At 40.5% G+C, this 27998-nt stretch overlaps 3 protein-coding genes and 6 pseudogenes across 8 annotated transcripts in view; all 9 read right to left on the reverse strand.

Annotated features, from left to right (window-relative positions):
• Positions 1-27998, reverse strand: part of LOC130240345 (putative protocadherin beta-18) — a 287342-nt gene that overhangs the window by 75183 nt on the left and 184161 nt on the right. The window lies entirely within an intron of this gene.
• On the reverse strand, positions 165-2561 carry LOC130241134 (protocadherin gamma-A11-like; annotated as a pseudogene).
• On the reverse strand, positions 3279-5659 carry LOC130240348 (protocadherin gamma-A11-like; annotated as a pseudogene).
• On the reverse strand, positions 6977-9363 carry LOC130240349 (protocadherin gamma-A11-like). The gene is given in 2 exon segments (XM_056471831.1): positions 6977-7089; positions 7092-9363. Coding segments are annotated over 2 exon segments (2271 nt in total). The 5' UTR covers positions 9331-9363; the 3' UTR covers positions 6977-7057.
• LOC130241135 (protocadherin beta-16-like) lies at positions 10746-13161 on the reverse strand (annotated as a pseudogene).
• Positions 14043-16613, reverse strand: LOC130240350 (protocadherin beta-16-like). Its single transcript, XM_056471832.1, is given in 2 exon segments — positions 14043-14161; positions 14164-16613. Coding segments are annotated over 2 exon segments (2250 nt in total). The 5' UTR covers positions 16382-16613; the 3' UTR covers positions 14043-14129.
• LOC130241136 (protocadherin gamma-A11-like) lies at positions 18302-20772 on the reverse strand (annotated as a pseudogene).
• LOC130240346 (protocadherin beta-16-like) lies at positions 21716-24257 on the reverse strand (annotated as a pseudogene).
• On the reverse strand, positions 25387-27957 carry LOC130240352 (protocadherin gamma-A11-like; annotated as a pseudogene).

Raw genomic sequence — 27998 nt, forward strand, 5'->3', positions numbered from 1 at the left:
ATAATTAATCACTCAATCTCACCTGATCAAAATCATTATTCAGGTTTCCTCTTTGCGCATGCGTGAGTGTCTGTGTTCCACTGGTGTCCAGACTAATAATGCTCTCACTGCAAGGTCTGCCGTATTTCACATCACTCTTTCTGGAGTCAGTGGTTCTGCAAACCTCATAATTGTACACGTGCTGTAAAGTTCCTGTGCCTCCTACATCTGCGTAAAGAGGCGGATAATACGGAATAACCGGAAGATTCGCTCCAGACTTATAAAACATCCGCTCGCGTCTCCATCTGTAGCATTTGACTGACAGTATGGCGATGATGGACACGATAAAGAGAAACGACACTACAGCCAAGGCCAAGACGAGATAGAAAGTCAGGTTGTCGTTGTATTCCTTGTCGTGCGTAAAGTCAGTGAACTCCGAGAGCACCTCAGGGAAGCTGTCCGCCACCGCCACGTTAACATTGACTGTAGCTGATCGAGAGGGCTGCCCGTTGTCCTCCACTACAACAGTGAGTCTTTGTTTGACAGCATCTTTATCTGTCACTTGCCGGACAGTTCTTATTTCTCCATTCTGTGCGCCCACTTCAAACAGCGCCCTGTCTGTGGCTTTGTGCAGTTTATAGGAGAGCCAGGCATTCTGTCCAGAGTCCACATCAACAGCCACCACTTTAGTCACCAGATAACCCACATCTGCCGAACGAGGCACTATTTCAGCCACCACAGAAGCGCCTGACTGGACCGGATACAGAACCTGAGGCGCGTTGTCATTCTGGTCCTGAATCAGGATTTTGACGCTCACGTTGCTGCTGAGAGGAGGAGAGCCTCCGTCCTGCGCTTTTACGCGGATGCTAAACTCTTTTGTTTGCTCGTAATCAAAAGAACGAACAGCAAGAATCTCTCCGCTCTCTGCATTGACTGAAATAAAGGTGGAGGCAGAGACGCCATTCACAACAACATCCTCTAGAAAATAGGAGATACGCGCGTTATTGCCAGAGTCTTTGTCGCGCGCTTTAACAGATAAAACAGAGACTCCTGGAGAATTATTCTCCATGATAAATGCGGTGTATGACTGACGCTCAAACACAGGGGCGTTGTCATTCACATCAGAGATTTTCAGAGTCAGTGTTTTATTAGTGGAGAAGGATGGAGAGCCCTCATCAGTAGCTGTTATTGTGATATTATATTCAGAGATTTGTTCACGATCTAACAGCTGATCTGTTGTCACACTATAGAAATTTGAGGCGGATGAGTGTATTTTAAAAGGCAAATTTGCTGCAACAGAACATTGAACCTGCCCATTTTTACCCGAATCTAAATCTTTGACATTCAGCATCGCTATTACAGTCTCTGGTGCTGCGTCCTCTGGTATAGGGTTTGAAAATGAAATCACGCTAATTACGGGTGCATTATCATTAACGTCAATTAATTCAATAATTACTTTACTCGAATCTGTTAAGCCACCTTTGTCTGTTGCTTCAACATTTAACTGAAAATGTTTTGACTTCTCGAAATCCAGGTCTCCATTAACAGTAATGCTACCGCTTTCCGGATTTATACTGAATAACTCTAAAGCCTTTCCTGATGTTTGTGAGAAAGAATATGTCAGTTCCGCATTTGTTCCTTTGTCTTTATCAGTTGCACTCACGCTCACGATATCAGTCCCCTTGGCTGAATTCTCCAGCAAAGAGACTCTATATACAGGGAGACTGAAAACAGGAGCATTGTCATTTGCGTCGATTACAAGAACAATTATTTTAATAGTGCCTGATTTCTGAGGACTGCCGCCATCAAACGCAGTCAATGTTAATTTGTGCTCTTCTTGATGTTCCCTATCTAATGGCGTCTGTAATATCATTTCAACATATTTCGAGCCATCATTTCCCGTCTGTTCTTTAAGAGAAAAGTAATCTGTCGGATGAAGTGTGTATTTCTGAAGGGTATTTAAACCTACGTCAGAATCTTGTGCTTTATCTAATGAAAATCTGGATCCGGGTGTAGCAGATTCACTTATTTGAAACTGTATTTCACGCCGCGTAAAAACAGGGGCATTATCGTTAATATCTAATATTTCCACATCAATTCTATGCAGCTCCATGGGGTTTTCTAGGATGATCTGAAAATGTAAGGAGCAGGGAGACACTTGGGCGCACAGCTCCTCTCTATCTATCCTCTCTTTCACTATCAGAGTCCCTTTATCCACATTTAGACCGATGTACTCACGGCTGTCCTCCGTAAAGATCCGCGCTCGACCAGATTTCAGCCTCTTAACATCCAAACCGAGATCCTGAACGATATTTCCCACCAGCGAGCCCTTTGTCATCTCCTCTGGGATAGAATAACGGACCTGCGCGCGCGCAACGGCCATGACAAAGACGCAGAGCAGGAGAGGCTGCATTAGCCATGATGAAATCCGCGACGGAGACGCGCCTCTTAGCGCGGAAAAACAACAAAGAAACGACATTATCCAGACCTTCTGTTCCACTGAAGATGATGAAGAATAGATAACACAGCACGGTGGAGAAACAGCAAACTCCACCCGAAAATACAGGACAGCGAATGTCTCGACACTTCAGTGTAAAAGAGAAACCGTCTGAATGAGAATGATTTTCTGCAGAATGTGATGTCAGAAAGTGGAGGAGGATCTAAAATAAGTGTTTAAAGCCTGAACACACTGACCAACAGCGGCACTTAGTGCATCAGAGAAATATTGCATATACACATGCTGGAAAATACCAAAACGCAAAATATGAATGAGGCTAAAGGCTAAAATAGATATATTTTGTGATAACGCTATATTATGAGACAAAAATAAAAAATATTTACAGCAAAACATCTTTAAATATGATCTCATACGAAAGTAAAACTGCAAAATGTAAAGCAGAAATAAAAAAAATAGCTCTTAATGCATTTAGCGCATCATTGTGACTGACCAAAGTGCGTAAACATTGGCTAAATAAAAATGTCCTGCCTGAGCACAATTTAGGGGAGAAGTATACATTTTTATGTGCGTATATATATATATATATATATATATATATATATATATATATATATATATATATATATATATACACACACACACACACACACACACACACACACACACAAACAGAAAGCGCAATAATAATTGTGCTTAATCTGAGGAAAAACTTTGAAAAATCATGATGATAAAGTAGACACTAGAAAGTCATGTTTATAATTAATCACTCAATCTCACCTGATCAAAATCATTATTCAGGTTTCCTCTTTGCGCATGCGTGAGTGTCTGTGTCCCACTGGTGTCCAGACTAATGATGCTCTCACTGCAAGGTCTGCCGTATTTCACATCACTCTTTCTGGAGTCAGTGGTTCTGCAAACCTCATAATTGTACACGTGCTGTAAAGTTCCTGTGCCTCCTACATCTGCGTAAAGAGGCGGATAATACGGAATAACCGGAAGGTTCGCTCCAGACTTATAAAACATCCGCTCGCGTCTCCATCTGTAGCATTTGACTGACAGTATGGCGATGATGGACACGATAAAGAGAAACGACACTACAGCCAAGGCCAAGACGAGATAGAAAGTCAGGTTGTCGTTGTATTCCTTGTCGTGCGTAAAGTCAGTGAACTCCGAGAGCACCTCAGGGAAGCTGTCCGCCACCGCCACGTTAACATTGACTGTAGCTGATCGAGAGGGCTGCCCGTTGTCCTCCACTACAACAGTGAGTCTTTGTTTGACAGCATCTTTATCTGTCACTTGCCGGACAGTTCTTATTTCTCCATTCTGTGCGCCCACTTCAAACAGCGCCCTGTCTGTGGCTTTGTGCAGTTTATAGGAGAGCCAGGCATTCTGTCCAGAGTCCACATCAACAGCCACCACTTTAGTCACCAGATAACCCACATCTGCCGAACGAGGCACTATTTCAGCCACCACAGAAGCGCCTGACTGGACCGGATACAGAACCTGAGGCGCGTTGTCATTCTGGTCCTGAATCAGGATTTTGACGCTCACGTTGCTGCTGAGAGGAGGAGAACCTCCGTCCTGCGCTTTTACGCGGATGCTAAACTCTTTTGTTTGCTCGTAATCAAAAGAACGAACAGCAAGAATCTCTCCGCTCTCTGCATTGACTGAAATAAAGGTGGAGGCAGAGACGCCATTCACAACAACATCCTCTAGAAAATAGGAGATACGCGCGTTATTGCCAGAGTCTTTGTCGCGCGCTTTAACAGATAAAACAGAGACCCCTGGAGAATTATTCTCCATGACAAATGCGGTGTATGACTGACGCTCAAACACAGGGGCGTTGTCATTCACATCAGAGATTTTCAGAGTCAGTGTTTTATTAGTGGAGAAGGATGGAGAGCCCTCATCAGTAGCGGTTACTGTGATATTATATTCAGAGATCTTTTCACGATCTAAAAGCTGATCAGTGATCAAACTGTAAAAATTCTGGCTAGATGACTTCACCTTGAACGGCAAGTCTGCAGAAATGTAACATTTAACCTGCCCATTTTTTCCTGAGTCTAAATCTTTGACATTCAACATCGCTATAACAGTTTCTGGCGCTGCGTCCTCTGGTATTGGATTAGAAAATGAAATTAGGTTTATTACAGGGGGGTTGTCATTTACATCTGTAATGTCGATTATAACTTTACTAGAGTCAGTTAAACCACCTTTATCTGTAGCATCTATGTTTAACTCAAATTGCTTGGCTCTCTCATAATCCAAATGCCCCTTTACAGTAATTTCACCCGTATTTGCGCCAATATGGAATAAATCTAGATTTTTTCCTGAACTGCGTGAAAAAGAATATGTTATCTCCCCGTTTACGCCTTGGTCATTATCATTCGCGCTTACTTTGACCACAACAGCACCATTAGGTGCATTCTCAAATAATGAAACACGGTAAACAGGCAGACTAAAAACAGGTGCGTTGTCGTTTGCGTCTATGACCGTAACACATATCCTAACAGTGCCAGTTCTCTGCGGATTGCCGCCATCAAAGGCTGTAAGGGTTAACTTGTGCTCATGTTGAGTCTCTCTGTCTAACGGCGCTTGAAGAACCATTTCGACGTATTTTGAGCCATCATTTCGTGACATAACCTTCAAATCAAAATTATCTTTTGGATTTAATGTATATGACTTAAGCGCGTTCGTACCAGTGTCAGGATCCTGGGCGCTGTCTAATGAAAATCGAGCTCCGGGAAATGCAGATTCACTAATTTGAAAATCAATTTCTTTTCTGTCAAAAACAGGAGCATGATCATTAATATCTAATATTTCCACATCAATTCTATGCAGCTCCATGGGGTTTTCTAGGATGATCTGGAAATGTAAGGAGCAGGGAGACACTTGGGCGCACAGCTCCTCTCTATCTATCCTCTCTTTCACTATCAGAGTCCCTTTATCCACATTTAGACCGATGTACTCACGACTGTCCTCCGTAAATATCCGCGCTCGACCAGATTTCAGCCTCTTAACATCCAAACCGAGATCCTGAACGATATTTCCCACCAGCGAGCCCTTTGTCATCTCCTCTGGGATAGAATAACGGACCTGCGCGCGCGCAACGGCCATGACAAAGACGCAGAGCAGGAGAGGCTGCATTAGCCATGATGAAATCCGCGACGGAGACGCGCCTCTTAGCGCGAAAAAACAACAAAGAAACGACATTATCCAGATCTTCTGTTCTACTGAGGAAGGGAATACCAAGAATAAGTAAATCAAAAGCGTTTAAAACCAAAGTTCTTGCGATAACAAAGAGCGGCGTATGCCTCTATGCTTCAGAGACCGTCTGAAATGAAGAGATATTCTGCAGAATGTGATGTCAGAAAGGATGGGAGGGTCTAAAATACAGTTTAAAAGCTTGAACACGCTGACCAATAGCGGCCCTTAGTGCATCAGAGAAATATTACAAGAAGAAAAAAAAAGTTTACGAGGAATAGGATATAAAATATGAATTGCAACAAAAGAGAATACAGAACATACTTTCAACGAAATTTAATACGGAAGCAAAAGGGTCAAACAATCAAACCAGAAAATCTAAAATATGCCCTAATGCACATGACCCATACATCATATCGTCAAACATGCAACATAGAAAATAAAAACTTCTACATGACTGTATCTTAGATAAATATTCATCCAATGTCTTTTACAATAGCAAAAGGTTATGATTCTGATATGAATAACTTGAAAAAAAAAGTCACAAAAATTATACTGGTACACAAACTTTCAACACAAAAAATTATGAAATAATAATAATAATAATAATAATAATAATAATAATAATAATAATAATAATAATAATGTAATAATAATAATAATAATAATAATGATAATAATAATGTAATAATAATAATAATAATGTAATAAAAATATTAATAATGTAATAATACTACTACTAATAATAATATATTAATAATAATGTAGTAATAATAATAATAATAATAATAATAATAATAATAATAATAATGTAATAATAATAATAATAATAATAATGTAATAATAATAATAATAATAATAATGTAATAATAATAATGTAATAATAATAATAATAATTAAAATTATAATTATAATTATAATAATAATATAATTACAGAGTGTGCATAAAGAAAACCGAGGAAGTTAGAAAAAAATAATAATAAAAAACAAAATGGAAATCAAAAAGTCAATTTCATAACTATTTGTTTCCTGTCACCTTTAATGCTCGCAAACAAGATGCGCCTTGAATGCTCTTTTATACAGCTGTTATCGTGCTCATTTGCTAAAACTGGAGAAGTCAGGCAGATAAAAATAAATATTAAATAAGCATTAGAAAATTTTATTGATCATTTAATAATTTATCAATTAATCAATTAATCAAAGAACAAATTTAGGAAACGCAAAATGATTTATAATGTTGTATATTAGTTATACAAAATAGATCTCACCTGATCCACACAATCATCAAAGTTCAGTCTCTCCCTTTGCGCATGCGTGAGTGTCTGAGTCCCACTGGTGTCCAGACTAATGATGCTCTCACTGCAAGGTCTGCCGTATTTCACATCACTCTTTCTGGAGTCAGTGGTTCTGCAAACCTCATAATTGTACACGTGCTGTAAAGTTCCTGTGCCTCCTACATCTGCGTAAAGAGGCGGATAATACGGAATAACCGGAAGATTCGCTCCAGACTTATAAAACATCCGCTCGCGTCTCCATCTGTAGCATTTGACTGACAGTATGGCGATGATGGACACGATAAAGAGAAACGACACTACAGCCAAGGCCAAGACGAGATAGAAAGTCAGGTTATCGTTGTATTCCTTGTCGTGCGTAAAGTCAGTGAACTCCGAGAGCACCTCAGGGAAGCTGTCCGCCACCGCCACGTTAACATTGACTGTAGCTGATCGAGAGGGCTGCCCGTTGTCCTCCACTACAACAGTGAGTCTTTGTTTGACAGCATCTTTATCTGTCACTTGCCGGACAGTTCTTATTTCTCCATTCTGTGCGCCCACTTCAAACAGCGCCCTGTCTGTGGCTTTGTGCAGTTTATAGGAGAGCCAAGCATTCTGTCCAGAGTCCACATCAACAGCCACCACTTTAGTCACCAGATAACCCACATCTGCCGAACGAGGCACTATTTCAGCCACCACAGAAGCGCCTGACTGGACCGGATACAGAACCTGAGGCGCGTTGTCATTCTGGTCCTGAATCAGGATTTTGACGCTCACGTTGCTGCTGAGAGGAGGAGAGCCTCCGTCCTGCGCTTTTACGCGGATGCTAAACTCTTTTGTTTGCTCGTAATCAAAAGAACGAACAGCAAGAATCTCTCCGCTCTCTGCATTGACTGAAATAAAGGTGGAGGCAGAGACGCCATTCACAACAACATCCTCTAGAAAATAGGAGATACGCGCGTTATTGCCAGAGTCTTTGTCGCGCGCTTTAACAGATAAAACAGAGACCCCTGGAGAATTATTCTCCATGATAAATGCGGTGTATGACTGACGCTCAAACACAGGGGCGTTGTCATTTACATCAGAGATTTTCAGAGTCAGTGTTTTATTAGTGGAGAAGGATGGAGAGCCCTCATCAGTAGCTGTTATTGTGATATTATATTCAGATGTTTGTTCACGATCTAATAGCTGATCTGTTGTCACACTATAGAAGTTTGAGGCGGATGAGTGTATTTTAAAAGGCAAATTTGCACCTATAGAACATTTAACCTGTCTATTTTTACCCGAATCTAAATCTTTGACATTCAGCATCGCTATAACAGTCTCTGGTGCTGCGTCCTCTGGTATTGTGTGTGAGAATGACATTACGCTTATGACAGGGGCGTTATCGTTTACATCAGTAATTTCAATAAGTACTTTACAAGTATCTGTTAAACCACCCTTATCCGTTGCTTCAATGTCTAACTCATAGTACTTTGATAGCTCGAAATCTAAAGCACCTTTAACTGTGATCTTCCCGTTTAAAGGCCCGATGCTGAAAATATTTGAAATACTGCGGCTGCTTTGAGACAAATAATATTCAATCTCTCCATTTGTCCCCTCATCTGCATCTGTTGCGGAAACCGCAATGACAAGAGAGCCCAAAGGGGTGTTTTCGGGTAAACTAACACGATAAACAGATTGAGTGAATGACGGTGCGTTGTCGTTTGCATCAAGAACAACAATATTAATCTTAACAGCTCCAGATTTTGCAGGGCTGCCCCCGTCATATGCAGTTAGAACCAATTTATGTTCACTTTGTTTTTCTCGATCTAAAGGCACCTGCAGCACCATCTCTACATATTTAGTGCCATCAGAGCGAGATAACGATTTCAGAGTGAAAAAATCGCTGGGGTTGAGTTTATATGTCTGAAGTGTGTTAAGACCTACATCTGGATCTTTAGCACTTTCCAGTGAATATCGCGCTCCGGGAATGGCTGACTCGCTTATTTGAAAATCAATTTCCTTTCGATCAAATATAGGAGAATTATCATTGATATCTAATATTTCCACATCAATTCTATGCAGCTCCATGGGGTTTTCTAGGATGATCTGAAAATGTAAGGAGCAGGGAGACACTTGGGCGCACAGCTCCTCTCTATCTATCCTCTCTTTCACTATCAGAGTCCCTTTATCCACATTTAGACCGATGTACTCACGACTGTCCTCCGTAAAGATCCGCGCTCGACCAGATTTCAGCCTCTTAACATCCAAACCGAGATCCTGAACGATATTTCCCACCAGCGAGCCCTTTGTCATCTCCTCTGGGATAGAATAACGGACCTGCGCGCGCGCAACGGCCATGACAAAGACGCAGAGCAGGAGAGGCTGCATTAGCCATGATGAAATCCGCGACGAAGAACAACAAAGAAACGACATTATCCAGACCTTCTGGTCCACTGAAGAGGAAAATATGAAGAATAAGATAATTAAAATCGTGGAAAAAACTAAGTTCTTCCGATAACAAAGAAAGACGAACGTCTGCTTCAGAGGAGAGACCGTCTGAAATGAAGAGATATTCTGCAGAATGTGATGTCAGAAAGAAAAGGAGGGTCTAATATACAGTTAAAAGCCTGAACACACTGACCAACAGCGGCCCTTAGTGCATCAGAGAAATACTACAAGATGAACAATAAATACTAACAAGCAATAGATTATAAAAAAAACCAAAACATATTGCCAGCAAAACAGGTATCCAGTAAACACATTATTAACGAAATTTAAATTATGAAATTATGGAGGAAAAAGTGTTAAACATGTACTCCAGAAATGATAAAACATGTCTTAATGACCGTGCAATGACTTAGACAAACAATAAAAACCTCTTACATGACTATGATTTTATATAAAATGTGTGTAATTGGCAAAAACGTGAACGTTTAGAAAAACGTGAACAAATATAGTAAAAATGATTTTGGCAAACAAATTTTCCCTGTAAAAAAACATAAAACTACAATAATAATAATAATAATAATAATAATAATAATAATAATAATAATAATAATAATAATAATAATATTGTTATTATTATTATTAGTATTATTATTGATTATGAAACAGTGAGCATAAATAAAATATCACATAGAGATATATAATTATAAATAAAACCTCAGATAAGTAATAATAACAATATTGTTATTATTAATAATATTAATATCATTATTATTATCATTATTATTATTAGGCCTATTATTATACAGGAAGAATATATAAAACCTCAGAGATTTAAAAATTATTAAAAACACTTAGATAGGGCAAAAACTAAAATGGAAACCACAAAAAGTCATATTCATGACCATTTACCGAACTATAAATTAAAGGAGTCATAGATATTTAGTTTTCTTCTCTTTCTCTTTAAATGATAACACCAATATGTGCCTTTCATGTCATTCTATAAAGTTCTTATAGCGCTCGTTTACAAAAACGGTAATTCATGAAGAGAAAAAAGACCACCAAATAAACAAAAAACAATTGTTAAGAACAGACAAATGGAACCATAAATCCTATAGTAATAAATATGAACCTTTTTTAGATTGCAAGGACGAACCATTTGAGAAAACGGTCACAAACTTTAAGAGTAAAAAAAAAATGCCAAACTTACGAAAATATACGACATCGTATGTTAGTTATACAAAACAATTCTCACCTGATCCCCACAATCATCAAAATTCACTCTCTCCCTTTGCGCATGTGTGAGTGTCTGTGTTCCACTGGTGTCCAGACTAATGATGCTCTCACTACAAGGTCTGCCGTATTTCACATCACTCTTTCTGGAGTCAGTGGTTCTGCAAACCTCATAATTGTACACGTGCTGTAAAGTTCCTGTGCCTCCTACATCTGCGTAAAGAGGCGGATAATACGGTATAACCGGAAGATTCGCTCCAGACTTATAAAACATCCGCTCGCGTCTCCATCTGTAGCATTTGACTGACAGTATGGCGATGATGGACACGATAAAGAGAAACGACACTACAGCCAAGGCCAAGACGAGATAGAAAGTCAGGTTGTCGTTGTATTCCTTGTCGTGCGTAAAGTCGGGGAACTCCGAGAGCACCTCAGGGAAGCTGTCCGCCACCACCACGTTAACATTGACTGTAGCTGATCGAGAGGGCTGCCCGTTGTCCTCCACTACAACAGTGAGTCTTTGTTTGACAGCATCTTTATCTGTCACTTGCCGGACAGTTCTTATTTCTCCATTCTGTGCGCCCACTTCAAACAGCGCCCTGTCTGTGGCTTTGTGCAGTTTATAGGAGAGCCAGGCATTCTGTCCAGAGTCCACATCAACAGCCACCACTTTAGTCACCAGATAACCCACATCTGCCGAACGAGGCACTATTTCAGCCACCACAGAAGCGCCTGACTGGACCGGATACAGAACCTGAGGCGCGTTGTCATTCTGGTCCTGAATCAGGATTTTGACGCTCACGTTGCTGCTGAGAGGAGGAGAGCCTCCGTCCTGCGCTTTTACGCGGAACTGGAACTCTTTGATCTGCTCGTAATCGAAAGATCGCACTGCATGTATGACTCCACTATCAGCACTAACGGACACTAACGAGGAGACGGGCACTCCGTTAACCGACGAGTCCTCCAGTATGTAGGACACACGGGCGTTCTGGTTAAAATCTGCGTCTCTGGCTCTGACTGTGAATATGGAAAGACCAGGTGTGTTGTTTTCTTGAACAGAGGCCTGATATGAGCTCTTCTCAAAGACAGGCGCGTTATCATTCACATCTGATATCTGTAAGGAGAGAGTGACGCTGCTGGAGAGAGAGGGCACGCCCTCATCAGCACACGTCACACTGATGTTATACTCAGACTCTCGCTCGCGGTCTAAATCTCCATCAGTAACAATACTATAAAATCCATTAGACGTAGATTTTATTGTAAATGGGATGTCTTCATTTACACGACACTGAACTTGTCCGTTACTGTCAGAATCTGGGTCATTCACACTGATGATAGCAATCACAGTACTATGTGGCGAGTTCTCCGGTAACGCGTTGGATTTTGACATTACCGTAATGACAGGTGCGTTATCATTTACATCAATCACGTCGACCATTATTTTACTAGAATCAGACAGTCCACCATTATCTACTGCTCCTATATCAATTTGATAGTGCTTAAATGATTCAAAATCAATTTTACCGACTAACGTCACCTCTCCATTGTTATTGATATGAAATATATCAGACACGCCATCACTGTTTGCAATTAAATAACTAACCTCTCCGTTTGTCCCTTTATCTGAATCAGACGCGCTAACAGTAATGAGTGCAGTGCCGCTCGGCGAATTCTCTGTAATAATCGCCCTGTATATAGGCTTAGTAAAAACTGGAGCATTATCGTTTGCATCAAGCACTGTAATATGAATCTGAACTGTACCTGATTTAGGTGGCTCTCCACCATCTACTGCGGTTAATATTAAAGACACGTTTTCCTGTTTTTCTCGATCCAAAGGCTTCTGAAGAATCATTTCAACCTTTTTACTCCCATCACTCTGACCGTGAAGTTTCAAATTAAAATGATCAGTAGGCTGCAGAAAATAACTCTGAAGACCATTAGCGCCAATGTCTGCATCTATCGCTTTCTCCAGCATGAATTTCGATCCGACAACAGCAGACTCACTAATCTCAAATCGTCTCTCATCTCTTTTAAAAATAGGAGAATTATCATTTATGTCTGTAATTTCAACTGTTACCCTAAACAGCTCCATGGGATTTTCGAGTATGATCTGTAAATGCAGCGCGCAAGGCGTTGTCTGTCCGCACAGCGCCTCTCGGTCTATTCTCTCTTTGATAAGGAGGACTCCTCTTTCTTTATTCAGCTCGATGTATTCAGCGCTGTCTCCTGTATAAATCCGCGCTTTGCCCGATTTCAGCCTCTTTAAATCTAAACCCAAATCCTGCGCTATGTTCCCGACTAAAGAGCCTTTGGCCATTTCCTCAGGAATGGAGTAACTGACCTGCCCGAGAGCTGAACTGAGAGAGAGAAACCAAATAAACAGCAGTACTTGCCGCGCCATTGTTCTGTCCGACATTGTGCTCAAGACCAAAAAAATATATAAAAATAAAAAATAAGCCACAGAATATCCAAATCAGAGTCGCAATGTGTTCAAGTCCAAACTAAAAGCAGTCCAATACTAATAGGGAATCTCTGAGTAAACGCCTAATCATATATCCATAGATGACTGTTCATTGCTGCCACGATGTCCTCTGTGTTGTGCCCCTGCAGGTTATGCACACGGCTCAGACTCTTTCTTCTTAATATGTACTGTGGGAGAGGGGCGGTATTGCTGGATTTATGAGCTCTCAGTCTCATCACCCTGACAAACAGCGGCACTTTGAGACCATTTTGGGTTACTACAAAAATACATTTATACTTAATGAATGATATATTCAGTTACAATATGCAGCAAGCGAGAAAGTAAAACTGATGCAAATTTAACACATGGGTTCCTATTTTAATTGAATTAAAAATATGCATTTGCTAAATAAATAAATAAATAAATAAATAAAACATTAAGGAAACTGATAATTTTGAACTCTTTTTGAAAATGTAGTTAATCTGCCATTGCTAGGTAATTTATTCCATCGAGCACAATTGCCTTTTATCATTCACAGAGTGAAACAAACCTACAATGAAAAACATATATACACCCCTGAACCTCTACATACAATTTATAAATAGTCTTTAACATATCAGAGCATGTTCTGGGTTAAAATCTGGAGCGGAGGCAAAATACATAAATTCAGCACCCTGGACAGCGAAGCAAAGGTGATGATTCAGAACGCTGTTTGCTTTCAATAGTTTAGATCTTTTAGAAATAATAATAATAATAATAATAATAATAATAATAATAATAATAATAATAACAAAATTTATTTATGAATCAGTTTTATAAGCCATGTCTTTATAAACATGATAAAATATCTGAAAAGAAACGTCTACTTACAGTGTTCGACAGTTATTTAAATGAAAGCGAGCTAATAATAAATAAACTGAACCGGTATGCGTTTATAGTAAAGCTTACCTTATCAGAATCATCGAAGTTCAGCCTCTCCCTTTGCGCATGCGTGAGTGTCTGAGTTCCACTGGTGTCCAGACTAATGATGCTCTCACTGCAAGGTCTGCCGTATTTCACATCACTCTTTCTGGAGTCAGTGGTTCTGCAAACCTCATAATTGTACACGTGCTGTAAAGTTCCTGTGCCTCCTACATCTGCGTAAAGAGGCGGATAATACGGAATAACCGGAAGATTCGCTCCAGACTTATAAAACATCCGCTCGCGTCTCCATCTGTAGCATTTGACTGACAGTATGGCGATGATGGACACGATAAAGAGAAACGACACTACAGCCAAGGCCAAGACGAGATAGAAAGTCAGGTTGTCGTTGTATTCCTTGTCGTGCGTAAAGTCGGGGAACTCCGAGAGCACCTCAGGGAAGCTGTCCGCCACCGCCACGTTAACACTGACTGTAGCTGATCGAGAGGGCTGCCCGTTGTCCTCCACTACAACAGTGAGTCTTTGTTTGACAGCATCTTTATCTGTCACTTGCCGGACAGTTCTTATTTCTCCATTCTGTGCGCCCACTTCAAACAGCGCCCTGTCTGTGGCTTTGTGCAGTTTATAGGAGAGCCAGGCATTCTGTCCAGAGTCCACATCAACAGCCACCACTTTAGTCACCAGATAACCCACATCTGCCGAACGAGGCACTATTTCAGCCACCACAGAAGCGCCTGACTGGACCGGATACAGAACCTGAGGCGCGTTGTCATTCTGGTCCTGAATCAGGATTTTGACGCTCACGTTGCTGCTGAGAGGAGGAGAGCCTCCGTCCTGCGCTTTTACGCGGAACTGGAACTCTTTGATCTGCTCGTAATCGAAAGATCGCACTGCATGTATGACTCCACTATCAGCACTAACGGACACTAACGAGGAGACGGGCACTCCGTTAACCGACGAGTCCTCCAGTATGTAGGACACACGGGCGTTCTGGTTAAAATCTGCGTCTCTGGCTCTGACTGTGAATATGGAAAGACCAGGTGTGTTGTTTTCTTGAACAGAGGCCTGATATGAGCTCTGCTCAAAGACAGGCGCGTTATCATTCACGTCTGATATCTGTAAGGAGAGAGTGACGCTGCTGGAGAGAGAGGGCACGCCCTCATCAGCACACGTCACACTGATGTTATACTCAGACTCTCGCTCGCGGTCTAAATCTCCATCAGTGACTAAACTGAAGAAATTAGTATTTGTCGACTTTAATGTAAAAGGAAGATTTTCGTTAACTGAACAATACATTTTACCATTTTCTCCCGCGTCTGGATCTTGGACGTTTATCATTGTTACAACTGTGCCATAATTAGAGTTTTCAGTTATGGTAGTTAATTTAGACATAATACTTATGAGGGGTGTATTGTCATTCATATCAATCACATCCACATCGATTTTGCAAGAATCAGTCAGACCCCCGTCATCGCTTGCTTGTACGTGAATTTGATAATGCCGAGCTTTCTCGTAATCTACAGTCCCTATCACTCTCACTTCACCGTTTGCTTCATTAATTTCAAACAATTTCAATAAGTCGTCGAGTGTATTTTTGATTGAAAACCTTATTTTGCTATTTAAGCCTTCATCTAGGTCAGATGCACTTACTGTCGTTACAATTGTTCCTTTAGGAGCATTCTCTTTAATGGTGGCTTTGTAAATTTTCTGCGAAAAAACAGGCGCATTATCGTTCACATCCAGCACAGTAATATGGATATGTGCAGTACCAGACAGCTGTGGATCTCCTCCATCTATCGCTGTCAAAACCAGAGACAAATGTTCTTGTTTTTCGCGATCAAGGGGTTTCTGAAGAATCATTTCTATGAGTTTACCTCCATCTCCCTGACTTTGCAGTTTTAAAGAAAAATTATCTGTGGGCTTTAATGTATATGTTTGCAGGCCGTTTACTCCGACGTCTAAATCTATTGCTCTCTCTAAAACAAACACTGCTCCAGTTACAGCTGACTCACTTATTCTGAATATCATCTCAGTCATTTTAAAAAAAGGCGAATGATCATTTACATCTGTAACTTCGACTGTAACCGAGTAAAATTCCATTGGGTTTTCAAGTATAATCTGTAAATGCAGCGCGCAAGGCGTTGTCTGTCCGCACAGCGCCTCTCGGTCTATTCTCTCTTTGATAAGGAGGACTCCTCTTTCTTTATTCAGCTCGATGTATTCAGCGCTGTCTCCTGTATAAATCCGCGCTTTCCCCGATTTCAGCCTCTTTAAATCTAAACCCAAATCCTGCGCTATGTTCCCGACTAAAGAGCCTTTGGCCATTTCCTCAGGAATGGAGTAACTGACCTGCCCGAGAGCTGAACTGAGAGAGAGAAACCAAATAAACAGCAGTACTTGCCGCGCCATTGTTCTGTCCGACATTTTGCAGAAGACCAGAGAAGGAAGATTAAAGAAGAAGGCAAATATGTAGATCCTAGAAACGAAAGGAAATCATGTGTACATCCAAAGTAAAAAAGAAAAATGTGTAAATCCAGGAGAATAATTATGTATAGAGTATCTCCGTGTTTTGTCTTCTCTCTCCTCCTCAGACTGTGCTCTCAGCTTCTGTCTCTCTCTAATAATATGGAGATGATGGGGGTGGAACTGCAGCAGATCTGCTCTCTACACTGACATATTGACCAACAGCGGCACTATGAGTTCATTCTGAAGAACTACAGAATCTATCAAATATATAAAGCTTTACCTCAGTATCATACACATCCCAGAAAGCAGTGTACTAAATGCGCAGTACTACACATCTTTATAAAAAAACAAAAACAAAACAACAACAACAGCTACGTAAAAAAATACACATATTAGAAGTTTGAGTAAAACCTGAATGAATAAATAAATATATTTATTTCTGTATTTCAAGATTGATCAGACGCAATATGAACACACATCAAATAAACAAAAGATTTGCCAAAATGAAAGCAACAACGATCAATTAATGAATACAATTGTGTATAGTTTAGTTTTAAAAGTGAGGACAGACCATTAAACTGAGGAAAATCTGACAATTATCATATTTTTAGAGAGCTGAGAAGAATAAGAGGGTAATGACCACCATAACCGCATTTCAGCACCACGGTCAGCGAAGCAAACACTGGCTATAATTGCTCACTGGATTGCGAAAACAAGTGAAAGTTATGTTAACAAAATCTCTAGCCTATATTTCAGTAGAATATACTGTGAGACACCAACTAAAAATAAGAGAAAACGGATAATACTTAAAACAGGACAAAAGCAAATTCTACTCAGGGTAAATGAAAACAAGACCGAAAATCGGTGTGAGATAGAAAAAATGTCAGACTCTTTTTCCATTCCATCATTCAAGACTCATTTAATCCACAAACAACAGAGAACAATTATTTTCAGAGAATAACTGCCGAAAATAGCCTATACAGCACTTAAAACTCCACCGAATCACTCACTTTCCTTGGGCTTTCAGTCCCTGATTTATCAGTGGTTGCGACAGCAGAATGAAGCACCCAAATTAAACTAAACAAATAATAAAAAATAATAATAATAAATTATAAAAAAAAAAAAAAAAAAAAAAATATATATATATATATATATATATATATATATATATATATATATATATATATATATATATATATATATATATATATATATATATATATTAGATTAGATTAGATTAGATTCAACTTTATTGTCATTACACATGTACAAGTACAAGGCAACGAAATGCAGTTTAGGTCTAACCAGCAGTGCAATAGCAGCAAGTGCAGGATACAGGTATAAGTTATAAAGTGCAGTTATAGAAAAAATATGGTAATATTTACAGATGGATGTACTATGAACATTATATACAGGTTTTATTAGCTATGAACAGATTTACAATAAATGAATATATGTACAGGATGCTATTAATAGCAGAAGTGTGCAGATAGATAAACATAATTACAAATGTCCATGTGCTGTGGGTATGTCCAGTTCAAATAAATGAACTGGACACACCCATATATACCTGAATATATATATAATAGCATTTATTTTACAAAATAATTTCATAAAAACAAGTATACTGACGCAGAGACAATTAGTGAATGCGTCAATAATTCAAACTAAAATTAGCTTCTTTAAATAATTAATTAAAAGCATCGCAAACGTTATTAAACAATTCTCACCTGATCATCAAAATCTCCACTGACCAGTTTTCCCCTTTGCGCATGCGTGAGTGTCTGTGTTCCACTGGTGTCCAGACTAATAATGCTCTCACTGCAAGGTCTGCCGTATTTCACATCACTCTTTCTGGAGTCAGTGGTTCTGCAAACCTCATAATTGTACACGTGCTGTAAAGTTCCTGTGCCTCCTACATCTGCGTAAAGAGGTGGATAATACGGAATAACCGGAAGATTCGCTCCAGACTTATAAAACATCCGCTCGCGTCTCCATCTGTAGCATTTGACTGACAGTATGGCGATGATGGACACGATAAAGAGAAACGACACTACAGCCAAGGCCAAGACGAGATAGAAGTCAGGTTGTCGTTGTATTCCTTGTCGTGCGTAAAGTCAGAGAACTCCGAGAGCACCTCAGGGAAGCTGTCCGCCACCGCCACGTTAACATTGACTGTAGCTGATCGAGAGGGCTGCCCGTTGTCCTCCACTACAACAGTGAGTCTTTGTTTGACAGCATCTTTATCTGTCACTTGCCGGACAGTTCTTATTTCTCCATTCTGTGCGCCCACTTCAAACAGCGCCCTGTCTGTGGCTTTGTGCAGTTTATAGGAGAGCCAGGCATTCTGTCCAGAGTCCACATCAACAGCCACCACTTTAGTCACCAGATAACCCACATCTGCCGAACGAGGCACTATTTCAGCCACCACAGAAGCGCCTGACTGGACCGGATACAGAACCTGAGGCGCGTTGTCATTCTGGTCCTGAATCAGGATTTTGACGCTCACGTTGCTGCTGAGAGGAGGAGAGCCTCCGTCCTGCGCTTTTACGCGGAACTGGAACTCTTTGATCTGCTCGTAATCGAAAGATCGCACTGCATGTATGACTCCACTATCAGCACTAACGGACACTAACGAGGAGACGGGCACTCCGTTAACCGACGAGTCCTCCAGTATGTAGGACACACGGGCGTTCTGGTTAAAATCTGCGTCTCTGGCTCTGACTGTGAATATGGAAAGACCAGGTGTGTTGTTTTCTTGAACAGAGGCCTGATATGAGCTCTTCTCAAAGACAGGCGCGTTATCATTCACATCTGATATCTGTAAGGAGAGAGTGACGCTGCTGGAGAGAGAGGGCACGCCCTCATCAGCACACGTCACACTGATGTTATACTCAGACTCTCGCTCGCGGTCTAAATCTCCATCAGTGACTAAACTGAAGAAATTATTAGTTGTTGATTTGAGACTAAAAGGCATATTATCGTTAATAGAGCACTGAACCTTTCCATTCTCACCAGAATCTGAGTCTTGCACATTAAGCATAGTCACGACCGTGCCTGATTTTGAATTCTCCGAAAGAGTGCTCGTTTTTGACATTATATTAATTACTGGTTTGTTGTCATTCACGTCGATTATATCAACAATCACTTTGCAAGTGTCGGAGTGACGACCAGGGTCTCTGGCTTGAACATCAATTTGATAATGTTTAACTTTTTCGTAGTCTATATCGCCAGATAACTTCAACACTCCATCACTTCTGTCGATTTCAAAGAGGTTAATTGTGCCACCAGTAGACTTCGCAATATGATACTCTACCTTGCCATTTTGTCCTTGGTCAGCATCTGATGCTTTCACTGTTGTTAAAACTGTACCATTCGGAGAATTCTCTGCAACACTGGCTTTATAAACAGACATAAAACAAATCGGAGCGTTATCATTTGCGTCCTCAACTGTTATTATAATCGGAATTGTTCCAGACAGCTGTGGGTCTCCTCCGTCCACTGCAGTAAGAACAAGAGAAATATGCTCCTGTTTTTCTCGATCTAAAGGTTTTTGTAACATCATTTCAACATTTTTGGTACCATCCGGCATGTCTTGAGTCTTTAAAATAAAATGATCGGCGGGCTGTAGGAAATAACTCTGCACTCCGTTTAAGCCAACATCATCATCTACGGCTGTTTCTAAAACAAATTTAGCTCCTGTCGGAGATGATTCGCTTATATCAAATTTGATCTCTTTATCTGCAAAAACGGGAGCGTTGTCATTAACGTCTAAAATCTCAACTGTAATGCTATAAAACTCCATTGGATTTTCTAACGTGATCTGAAAATGCAGCGCGCAAGGCGTTGTCTGTCCGCATAGCGCCTCTCGGTCTATTCTCTCTTTGATAAGGAGGACTCCTCTTTCTTTATTCAGCTCGATGTATTCAGCGCTGTCTCCTGTATAAATCCGCGCTTTCCCCGATTTCAGCCTCTTTAAATCTAAACCCAAATCCTGCGCTATGTTCCCGACTAAAGAGCCTTTGGCCATTTCCTCAGGAATGGAGTAACTGACCTGCCCGAGAGCTGAACTGAGAGAGAGAAACCAAATAAACAGCAGTACTTGCCGCGCCATTGTTCTGTCCGACATTTTGCAGAAGATCAGAGAAGGAAGATTAAAGAAGAAATCAAAATCAGTCCAAAACCCTCCAGAAAATCATGTATAAATCCAAAGATACTTGAACTAGCAACAACAACAAAAAATTAGTTCCAAGAGAATGATAATGAATAGAGTATCTCCGTGTTTTGTCTTCTCTCTCCTTCTCAGACTGTGCTCTCAGCTTCTGTCTCTCTCTAATAATATGGAGATGATGGGGGTGGAACTGCAGCAGATCTGCTCTCTACACTGACATATTGACCAACAGCGGCACTATGAGTTCATTCTGAAGAACTACATACCATGTAAAATTAAAATACTTTTATCGCAATGTCAGACGTGTAAAGAAAGCAATTTAATGAAAAAAGGTTCTAAAAACATATAATAAAAATATGCCGACAACAACACAAATTGCTATTAAATACAATGACTATGAGTCTGTGTGGATGAGGATTTACAGTAAATAATAAAAAATACAAGCCACGTTAGCTCAGTTTTGATCATGCCTTATTTGATCAGATCAATTAGCCTGAATAAAATTCACAAATAAACGTAAAAAACGATGTTATTATTACTAAAACAGTTTCTAGTTTTATTTTAAACAGGAGAACATGTCATTAGGCTGTTGGAAAACTAAAAAGATCGTCTTATGCTTGAAGATATTGCGAACATGAGGTAAATAACTGCGTAACCGCATTTCAGGACCATGGTCAGGGAATCTATTCTGCTGACAAGAATTACTAATTTATTGAACAATCAAAAGAGAGAGATATGCAAGGAAAAAAATATATAATGGCAATTTATATACTGTAATAAGAGTAAAACCAAACTGTGCCTCAGGATCACGATGTAAACGATGCCACTGTACTCTGTACACAGAGTACTGTAATAGTTTAAGCAACGTTACTACAGAATACACAATACTGTCACGTTCATCAAACTATAACAATAGTTAAAATATGCAAAAGAAAAGAATCACCTTATTTTATACAAAAGATTATGAAAAAAGTATGACTCAGATCAGAAAACGCATCAGTGAAAGTGCAGAATAAACATTTCTATAAAAAATAAACAAAATATAATAACGAAATAAATTAAAACAAACGAAATATAGTGAAATAAATAATTATAGTTTTAAAACAGTGCGAAATAAATAACTATAACATATTTCTCACCTGATTATCGCAATCATTAAAATTCAGTCTTTCCCTTTGCGCATGCGTGAGTGTCTGTGTTCCACTGGTGTCCAGACTAATAATGCTCTCACTGCAAGGTCTGCCGTATTTCACATCACTCTTTTCTGGAGTCAGTGGTTCTGCAAACCTCATAATTGTACACGTGCTGTAAAGTTCCTGTGCCTCCTACAATCTGCGTAAAGAGGCGGATAATACGGAATAACCGGAAGATTCGCTCCAGACTTATAAACATCCGCTCGCGTCTCCATCTGTAGCATTTGACTGACAGTATGGCGATGATGGACACGATAAAGAGAAACGACACTACAGCCAAGGCCAAGACGAGATAGAAAGTCAGGTTGTCGTTGTATTCCTTGTCGTGCTTAAAGTCGGGGAACTCCGAGAGCACCTCAGGGAAGCTGTCCGCCACCGCCACGTTAACATTGACTGTAGCTGATCGAGAGGGCTGCCCGTTGTCCTCCACTACAACAGTGAGTCTTTGTTTGACAGCATCTTTATCTGTCACTTGCCGGACAGTTCTTATTTCTCCATTCTGTGCGCCCACTTCAAACAGCGCCCTGTCTGTGGCTTTGTGCAGTTTATAGGAGAGCCAGGCATTCTGTCCAGAGTCCACATCAACAGCCACCACTTTAGTCACCAGATAACCCACATCTGCCGAACGAGGCACTATTTCAGCCACCACAGAAGCGCCTGACTGGACCGGATACAGAACCTGAGGCGCGTTGTCATTCTGGTCCTGAATCAGGATTTTGACGCTCACGTTGCTGCTGAGAGGAGGAGAGCCTCCGTCCTGCGCTTTACGCGGAACTGGAACTCTTTGATCTGCTCGTAATCGAAAGATCGCACTGCATGTATGACTCCACTATCAGCACTAACGGACACTAACGAGGAGACGGGCACTCCGTTAACCGACGAGTCCTCCAGTATGTAGGACACACGGGCGTTCTGGTTAAAATCTGCGTCTCTGGCTCTGACTGTGAATATGGAAAGACCAGGTGTGTTGTTTTCTTGAACAGAGGCCTGATATGAGCTCTGCTCAAAGACAGGCGCGTTATCATTCACATCTGATATCTGTAAGGAGAGAGTGACGCTGCTGGAGAGAGAGGGCACGCCCTCATCAGCACACGTCACACTGATGTTATACTCAGACTCTCGCTCGCGGTCTAAATCTCCATCTGTGACTAAACTGAAGAAATTAGTATTTGTCGACTTTAAAGTTAATGGAATGATCTCGTTAATAGAACAACTTATTTTACCATTTTCCCCCGCATCTTGATCTTGCGCGTTTATCACTGTAACAACGGTTCCGAACTTTGAGTCTTCAGATATGCTGTTTAATTTAGACATTATGTTAATGATGGGTTTATTATCATTTATATCAATCACATCCAAATCAATTTTACAAGAATCTGTCAGACCCCCGTCATCGCTCGCTTGTACGTGAATTTGATAATGTCGAGCTTTCTCGTAATCTACAGTCCCTATCACTCTCACTTCACCGTTTGCTTCATTAATTTCAAATAATTCAGGAACATTGTCGAGGCTGTTTGTAATCGCGTATGTTACTTTGCCGTAAGAGCCCTCGTCCAAATCTGATGCGCTCACAGTCGTTACAGCTGTGCCTTTGACTGCATTCTCAGTGATGCTCGCTTTATATATCTTCTGTGTAAAAACAGGCGCATTATCGTTTGCATCCAACACTGTAATATGGATCTGTGCAGTACCCGACAGCTGTGGATCTCCTCCATCTATCGCTGTCAGAACCAGAGACAAATGTTCTTGTTTTTCGCGATCAAGGGGTTTCTGAAGTATCATTTCTACTAGTTTACTACCATCTGCCTGACTTTGTAATTTTAGTGAAAAATGATCTGTGGGCTTTAATGTGTATGTCTGCAAACCGTTTATTCCGACGTCTAAATCCATCGCTCTGTCTAAAACAAACATTGCTCCAGTTACAGCTGATTCACTGATCCTAAATCGCATCTCAGACCTTTTAAAAGAAGGCGAATGATCATTTACATCTGTTATTTCGACTGTAACAGAGTAAAATTCGATTGGATTTTCGAGTATAATCTGAAAATGCAGCGCGCAAGGCGTTGTCTGTCCGCACAGCGCCTCTCGGTCTATTCTCTCTTTGATAAGGAGGACTCCTCTTTCTTTATTCAGCTCGATGTATTCAGCGCTGTCTCCTGTATAAATCCGCGCTTTCCCCGATTTCAGCCTCTTTAAATCTAAACCCAAATCCTGCGCTATGTTCCCGACTAAAGAGCCTTTGGCCATTTCCTCAGGAATGGAGTAACTGACCTGCCCGAGAGCTGAACTGAGAGAGAGAAACCAAATAAACAGCAGTACTTGCCGCGCCATTGTTCTGTCCGACATTTTGCAGAAGACCAGAGAAGGAAGATTAAAGACGAAGGCAAATATGTAGATCCCAGAAACTTAAGGAAAACGTGTATATATCCAAAGTGAAAAGAATAAAAATAATCTGTAAATCCAAGAGAATGATTATGAACAGAGTATCTCCGTGTTTTGTCTTCTCTCTCCTCCTCAGACTGTGCTCTCAGCTTCTGTCTCTCTCTAATAATATGGAGATGATGGGGGTGTAACTGCAGCAGATCTGCTCTCTACACTGACATATTGACCAACAGCGGCACTATGAGTTCATTCTGAAGAACTACAGAAATGACTAAAAACATGCAGTATATTCACAGTATAACACGCGTTATAAAATGATCTCCCGTTAAATCATAACTCAAATACAACCGTCTTGAAAGGTAATCAATATGCAATCTAAAAATAAGAAATGAGGCATGATTTTAAATTAAACATATAAAAAATAACCCAACAAGCCGAAAGCATTATAAAATAAAAAGTATTATATAGTACAAATATAGATGCACTCTTGTCAACGGAATGTGTTGAAAACATATCTAATAACAATTAATAAACATATAAAATACGTGAATAAGGCAGTTTAATGTACTTTAAAAAATCTAAGACAAAGTTTTCGAAGAGTTTTTATTTATTAAGTACTTGAAATATAGGAGAAACAATCATGAAACGTAAACCATTTCAGCACCATGGTCAGCTACGGTTACTACAGTTCAAGCTTCACTAAAGATATTCGGCTTTCAAAACTAAAATGTGTTCAAAGAGGACAGGGGATGGTCAAAGTAGAACAATATATTACCATAATTTAAAATGATGTATTTTTGTTTTGTAGGGCTTTTGAAGGATGCGTCCGTAATGGTTGCTTCACGCACGTGTATAACAGTAGTTGAGATGTCCGGTGATCATTAGGCACTCGCTTTGAAGTGAGATAAACCGCATAACGCATTACAACCGAAAAATGAACACAAAATATCTAATATCACAAGAAAACAAGCAGAAACAAATTGAATAAAAATACCACACAACACCACAACATTAAAAAGACAAACTATTGCAGCAATTGGCCTTTTATCATTTTGTAAAACAGTAAATATATCATAAGGCATGGATGGTTTGAGTGGTTTCAGTCTCTATAAAAAATTACAACACATATTGTTAATAAGAAAGCCTCACCTGATCATCAAAATCTCCACTGACCAGATTTCCTCTTTGCGCATGCGTGAGTGTCTGTGTTCCACTGGTGTCCAGACTAATAATGCTCTCACTACAAGGTCTGCCGTATTTCACATCACTCTTTCTGGAGTCAGTGGTTCTGCAAACCTCATAATTGTACACGTGCTGTAAAGTTCCTGTGCCTCCTACATCTGCGTAAAGAGGCGGATAATACGGAATAACCGGAAGATTCGCTCCAGACTTATAAAACATCCGCTCGCGTCTCCATCTGTAGCATTTGACTGACAGTATGGCGATGATGGACACGATAAAGAGAAACGACACGACAGCCAAGGCCAAGACGAGATAGAAAGTCAGGTTGTCGTTGTATTCCTTGTCGTGCTTAAAGTCAGAGAACTCCGAGAGCACCTCAGGGAAGCTGTCCGCCACCGCCACGTTAACATTGACTGTAGCTGATCGAGAGGGCTGCCCGTTGTCCTCCACTACAACAGTGAGTCTTTGTTTGACAGCATCTTTATCTGTCACTTGCCGGACAGTTCTTATTTCTCCATTCTGTGCGCCCACTTCAAACAGCGCCCTGTCTGTGGCTTTGTGCAGTTTATAGGAGAGCCAGGCATTCTGTCCAGAGTCCACATCAACAGCCACCACTTTAGTCACCAGATAACCCACATCTGCCGAACGAGGCACTATTTCAGCCACCACAGAAGCGCCTGACTGGACCGGATACAGAACCTGAGGCGCGTTGTCATTCTGGTCCTGAATCAGGATTTTGACGCTCACGTTGCTGCTGAGAGGAGGAGAGCCTCCGTCCTGCGCTTTTACGCGGAACTGGAACTCTTTGATCTGCTCGTAATCGAAAGATCGCACTGCATGTATGACTCCACTATCAGCACTAACGGACACTAACGAGGAGACGGGCACTCCGTTAACCGACGAGTCCTCCAGTATATAGGACACACGGGCGTTCTGGTTAAAATCTGCGTCTCTGGCTCTGACTGTGAATATGGAAAGACCAGGTGTGTTGTTTTCTTGAACAGAGGCCTGATATGAGCTCTGCTCAAAGACAGGCGCGTTATCATTCACATCTGATATCTGTAAGGAGAGAGTGACGCTGCTGGAGAGAGAGGGCACGCCCTCATCAGCACACGTCACACTGATGTTATACTCAGACTCTCGCTCGCGGTCTAAATCACCATCAGTGACTAAACTGAAGAAATTATTATTATTGGATTTAAGAGAAAACGGAATATTTTCATTAACAGAACACTGAACTTTCCCATTTTCTCCCGAATCAGCATCCTGAACATTAATCATTGTAACCACAGTCTCAGAAGCGGAGTTTTCAGATATAACGTTCGTTCTAGACATGATATTGATCACTGGATTATTGTCATTTATATCAATAACATCAAGTATGATCTTACATGAATCAGTCAGGCCACCGTGATCACTCGCCTGCACGCGTATCTCATAGTTGCGAGCTTTCTCAAAATCTATTTTACCGACCACACTGACCTGGCCATTATCCTTATTAATGTCAAATAATTGCTGAACATTATCTTCCATGTTGGCAATGGAATACTCAATTTTACTATTTATACCCTCGTCGGCGTCAGTTGCGCTCACTGTGGACACAATAGTGTCTTTTGGCGCATTTTCAGTAACAGTTGCTTTATAAACGGACTGCATGAACACAGGCGCATTGTCGTTTACGTCTAAAACAGTGATGTGAATATCGATACTTCCAGATAACTGAGGATCTCCTCCATCAACAGCTGTGAGGACTAGTTTTATATCATTCTGTTTTTCACGATCTAAAGGCTTTTGAAGAACCATTTCCACGTTTTTTCCGTCTCCTGCTTGATTTTTATATTTAAGATTAAAATTATCTGTTGGCTTCAGCATATAGCTTTGAAGGCCGTTAATTCCCACGTCAAGATCTACAGCAGGCTCCAACATAAATTTAGACCCTAAAATAGCGGTTTCACTAATTCTAAAAACAACCTTGCTATTTTTAAAACTAGGAGTGTTGTCATTAATATCTACTATTTCAATAGTAACGCTAAAAAACTCCATGGGATTTTCGAGTATAATCTGTAAATGCAGCGCGCAAGGCGTTGTCTGTCCGCACAGCGCCTCTCTGTCTATTCTCTCTTTGATAAGGAGGACTCCTCTTTCTTTATTCAGCTCGATGTATTCAGCGCTGTCTCCTGTATAAATCCGCGCTTTCCCCGATTTCAGCCTCTTTAAATCTAAACCCAAATCCTGCGCTATGTTCCCGACTAAAGAGCCTTTGGCCATTTCCTCAGGAATGGAGTAACTGACCTGCCCGAGAGCTGAACTGAGAGAGAGAAACCAAATAAACAGCAGTACTTGCCGCGCCATTGTTCTGTCCGACATTTTGCAGAAGACCAGAGAAGGAAGATTAAAGAAGTCAAATATGTAGATCCTAGAAAATGAAGGAAATCATTTGTATATCCAAAGTGAAAAGAATAAAAATAATCTGTAAATCCAAGAGAATGATAATCAATAGAGTATGTCCGTGTTTTGTCTTCTCTCTCCTCCTCAGACTGTGCTCTCAGCTTCTGTCTCTCTCTAATAATATGGAGATGATGGGGGTGGAACTGCAGCAGATCTGCTCTCTTCACTGACATATTGACCAACAGCGGCACTATGAGTT

Source organism: Danio aesculapii, chromosome 14, assembly GCF_903798145.1.
Source record: "Danio aesculapii chromosome 14, fDanAes4.1, whole genome shotgun sequence".
Taxonomy (NCBI): Eukaryota; Metazoa; Chordata; class Actinopteri; order Cypriniformes; family Danionidae; genus Danio; species Danio aesculapii.